This window comes from Octopus bimaculoides, chromosome 2, assembly GCF_001194135.2.
Source record: "Octopus bimaculoides isolate UCB-OBI-ISO-001 chromosome 2, ASM119413v2, whole genome shotgun sequence".
NCBI classification, from domain to species: Eukaryota; Metazoa; Mollusca; class Cephalopoda; order Octopoda; family Octopodidae; genus Octopus; species Octopus bimaculoides.
Window position 1 is genome coordinate 150,715,854 of NC_068982.1, and position 5,215 is coordinate 150,721,068.

Genomic DNA, 5,215 nt, shown 5'->3' on the forward strand with positions numbered 1-5,215 from the left:
TTACCCTGAAGAAGGGGTTATCACCAATTTGTGCTCTATTGTGCCCTAAATACGGTGATATACCCCCGAAATGGCCATAGGTGTTCTGTGTTTGTGTTCCACCTATACTTGTAATCCACTGTAAATGATGTTTATGGTTTCACTTTACTGATGTTACCTGCAGAATGGTGAAATATGGATTTTACTTTGCCACACTTTGGATGTTCTGTTGTTGTTTTGTCCCGTGCGCTTCGGTATTCCTGTTTATGAAATTGGATTTTACCTACTAAATTTGCTGTCATGAGGGAGGTAGTTGAACTTTCATACTATATATCTTGAACTTTTTTTATTGGCTATTGGCCTCAGCAAATGAACTGTTGTGCTGTCTCCCTATGTATTATTTTTTTCTCTATATTTTTTCTATATATATATTTTTGTTCTACTGTAATTGTACCGGTCTCTAATATTTTTAATCTAATTTTAATCAACTATTTTTAATCAACTTTTAATAGCAGTTTATTTATTTATATTATTCTATTGTATTTTTAATTGATTTTTTTATTCTTATGTATAAAAATTTTGACTTCCCTTTACTAATTTGGTTTTGTGGTCTATGTTGTACTTCTTTATGTGGTCATTGGTGGGCTACGGCTTTTTGAGTCGATGACCTAACGGTTTTATTCTGCAATTAACTTTGTACCTATGTCTCAACTAGTTTGAGCACTTCTTTTACAGCCTTGTATAAATTCTTGGTTTTCCAATACAAAACTGTTAATATTGAATAATTATATATATATATATATATATACACACACAGCAAAATACTAAATTATGTTAAATAGTATGTAATAGTAGATAGTTACTCACCTTATTTTGCTGAAAAATATCACATTGTTCCAGTAAGTCAGATGCATAATGATTGAAGACTTTAACATAACATCTTTCTATCTTAGGAACCAATGCTGTTCTCTTAGATACACTTGAAAATCTACAACATTGAACAGTTTAAAAATATAAATTATTATATAATTTTGTACAAACATATACAAAATTCAGTACACACACACACACACACACACATTTGCAACCATCTAGTTTCAGAATTAATCCCATGACTTGGTAATTGGACAAGTGTATTCCATGGGGAAATGTTACCTTATTCAGAAATAGGTGAAGGCTGGCAACAAGAACGGTATCTAGCTATTCGAAATATACTTCAACAAATTTCATCTGAACCATGCAAGCATAGAAAAGTGAGCAATAAAAAGGATGATGTGTATATTTAAATAAAATCGTTTTTAAATTTGTTTTTATGCTGGCTTGGGTTGGATGTTTTGACAGGATCCAATCGGTTGGAAGACAATGCCTTGCCCTAGTCTCTCAGTTTTGGCATGATTACTTCAGTTGGATGACTTCCTAACATTAACCACTTTACAGAGTGCTCTAGGTACTTTCTGCATGGCAGCAGTAATAGTGAGATCACCTCATAACTCACAGGACTAAAGAGTCTTCACATCTGAGAGAAAAATTAGGAGATAGAGCAGTTGCTTTGTGTGAAGTGTTGAGAGGTTAAAGTAAGATGGGAAGAGCAGATACACGTAAATTGTTGTGGAGGTAATTCATGACTATCACACATTTTACGTTGGTGGGTGTGGCTGGAGTAGTGCCAGAAAGAGTGGTAAATATGGTAGTGATGAGATGCCAAAACATACCCTCAAGATAACATGTCCAAGAAGGTGAGTAGAAGAGAGCATGGAGACAAAAGAATCAGGAAGGGTGGATAAGGTTGCAAAAGCATGAGAGTGAGGGGAGATTGAGGGATAGATGCAATACAGAAATTGTGATATGGCATGTAGTAACAGGCTCTTTTTTTCATTACTTACATCAGCAGAATAATACAGTATATAGCAGAATGATGGAGGGAAAAGTGATAGGGAGATAAAAAGTAGGGTTAAAGTTGCAAGAGTGTTGAAGGAAAGTGAGAGATGGATTTACACCAGAGTTGGGTAAATGATGGTAAAACAATGGTAAACATAAGTAATGGAGTGATGAAAGTAAGAATGAGGGATGGATGTCAATAAAAAGTGGCACAAGGAGAGGAACTGAGCTGTCTGGGTGAGAGAAAGGAGGTGGAAGTAGCAGTTATAGACTTGATGGGAAGGCTTTAGGTGTGTCTTTATATGTCTGACACAATACTGCCAGCAATGTATCAAATAGTAACTTAGCCATTCGATAAAATATAGATCAATAAAATAAGTAGTAGACTGAAATTAGTAATAGGCTTCTATGATTGACTAGAGAAGAGAGGAGTCTTCAATATTGGTAAATAACCTCTCTTGTGCTGGTGAACCAATAAAATATACCCTACACTGGTGATTAAAAGTAAACAAACATGTGAATGGAGTGTAAATCTACTAAGTTCTTGAAATATGGATTAATGATATAATGAAGTCAATAATGTTGTTATAAATAGCATAGAGGTCAATGAACCAAGGTAGCTACTATGAAATGTGTGTTTGAGTTCAACTATGCATTTATTTGTTTTTGTTGGTATAATTCAATTTCAAAATTACAACTCTGACATAGGTTGCAGTGGCAGCAGCGGAACCACTACCACCACCACCCTCCTCCTCCATTTCTACTGCATAGATTTTTCCATAAAGATAACTGTTTACCTGTCAAGTATGTCAAGTGATTGTTCTACTGATAGATCTTTTCTGAATACAGCGTCCAAATAACTTCCTATTAGTAATTCACTTTCTGTAATAATTGATTGGAATCCACAATATAAATTGTTGAGCTCACCAGAGTCCTATAAATCAGAAATATATATGTAAAAAATAAATGAGGAATTTCTAAAAGCTTATTATTTAATAGTTTTCTGGAAAATTTTGTAACTACTTAATAACTTCTTTATTTGTTGCAAAGGCATCAAAAGAGGAACATTACAAAGACGAAAAACAAAGAGCAGAGGTGTTAGATTGGGGTGAAAAGGCAGACAAAAATATTAATGTCATGAAAAGGAGTCAGCTTTATTGAGCAAGCTAGAGCACCTTACAAACCTTAAATACTCCCCAATAAAAAGTGGCTTCTCTTTGCTGTTGATCTACAAACAAAACATGAGAATTACATTCTCTGTTACACCAATTCACCATTCTCATAGCCTCAATGACAAAAACACTTCCATACTTTTCTTATTACCAATCATTACAGTGAACCTGTTAGACAATTTAATTTGTCCCAACCAACACAGCAGCTTTTTGATATAAGTCCATAGGTATGTAAAGAGGATAAAAACAATATTTTAGTGAGTACCTACCTGTTCACTAAATTTTTCATAGAATTTAATGTCAATTCTGACCTTACTTACAAAGACCTTTGACATGACTTGATTGGCTGTCATGAACCATTAACTTACATTTAAATTTCATATTCCCCACCAGACCACAGACCATAAGATACACTCAAGGATCTTCTAGACCAATTAGCAAGGTAACCGCCTAAGCAGATTATCTGGTTTCCACTTCCAGACAATGTAAATTTATGGATTTTTATTTATTTGGCAGTGGTACTTCAGCATGAGTAATAATAACTCGGTAACTGGAACAAGTAATAGAGTAAGCACATACGCATATACAGTGACTGAGAGTATTTCTCTATGAAATTGTAATTTCCACTTACATCTAAATCAGTATGCAATACATCGGCTGTAGTTATCTTTTGAACAATCTTCGTTAGATTTCTCATTGTGTTACCAAATACATTCAACAAAATAGAACAATTTTCTTCATCAGCAAAATATGTTTCTATAAAAAAAGAAGTTTGCCATCGTTATCATCATCTGGGTGTGTGTGTGTATAAGGTATAGGTGTGGTGTGTGACTAAGAAGCTTGCTTCCCAATTATATGGCCACAGGTTCAGTCCCTCTGCACAGCACTTTAGGCCAGTGCCTTCTATTATAGCCTTATGCCAACCAAAGGCTTTGAGTGGATTTGGTAGACATAAACTGAAAGGAGTCCATTGTGTGTACATATATATATCTGTGTGTGTATGTATGTTCCTATGTATCTTTATCTAGACATTACATGATGATTGTAAAATGAGCATCATTGTCATACAATAATACGATAAAATATAACCATACATCATAAAATACGTATGATAGAACAAGATTTTACAACACTGAAATTGATATATGTCCATATACTTCAATTTTAGAGAACAATGTTCAAATATGACATAATTCAGGAGAATAATGTTGTCTAACATACCCAGAATGATCAATTTACTTTATAATATTTTTGGAAGAAAGAAAAGTTATATAAAACAACTTCGAAATAGTTGAAATTTCAGTCATGCTTACTTAAAATATAGTCATTTGAATTGTATTCCTTTTTGTGATGCAGGAAATTGTTTCTTTTCGTGATCTCACATATTTCTTTCATTTTTTCCTCATTTTCCTTTTCCTCATGTGTATCTTCTTCCTTAACTGCTGGAAGGCTATGCTCTATGATGTCATGCATAGGTTGAAAAACTGCAGATCTGTCTTCATTCATCACTGTAAAGCAATGTTTAAAATATTTTAATGCTCTCTCTCTTTCCCTGCATATATATATATATATATATATATATATATATATATACACACACACACACACAAAATCGTGTGTGTATGTATTAGCAATTTTACTTCAAATAGCATTACTTAACATTTCACAGACATTTTTTTCATGTATGCAACGTCAAGTAATGCCATACAGTCACACTGTTAATATATATACATATATATAAATAAACTCCAAGACATGTGTTGTGTGCTCTTTTATTTCTCTACTTATTGGTGAGGGCAGCAAATTGGCAAGTTAAGAATAGGACAAAATACTGTCTGCATTATAATTCAAATCCTTTTGTCTTTAATTCTTCAGTGAGTGATAAAATAAAGTACCAGCCCAAGGAGATGAATTGGTATCATTGTTAAAGCATCAGATAGGATGTTGTGGAAAGCATTTGGGCCAAGCCTCTGGGTCAAGAATAACTCTCATCATCATCATCATCATCATCGTTTAACGTCCGCTTTCCATGCTAGCATGGGTTGGACGATTTGACTGAGGACTGGTGAAACCGGATGGCAACACCAGGCTCCAGTCTGATTTGGCAGAGTTTCTACAGCTGGATGCCCTTCCTAACGCCAACCACTCAGAGAGTGTAGTGGGTGCTTTTACGTGTCACCCGCACG

General features: G+C 34.2%; 1 protein-coding gene across 3 annotated transcripts in view; it reads right to left on the minus strand.

Moving 5' to 3' along the window:
• LOC106872129 (dynein axonemal heavy chain 5) overlaps positions 1–5,215 on the minus strand; it is a 183,710-nt gene that overhangs the window by 157,755 nt on the left and 20,740 nt on the right. For all 3 annotated transcript variants that reach the window (XM_052965662.1, XM_052965663.1, XM_052965664.1), the window contains exons 9-12: positions 4,343–4,537; positions 3,661–3,785; positions 2,655–2,791; positions 847–967 (exon numbers count right to left, since the gene is read on the minus strand). In XM_052965662.1, coding sequence (XP_052821622.1) covers positions 847–967; positions 2,655–2,791; positions 3,661–3,785; positions 4,343–4,537 — 578 coding nt within the window. The remainder of the gene's footprint in view (positions 1–846; positions 968–2,654; positions 2,792–3,660; positions 3,786–4,342; positions 4,538–5,215) is intronic.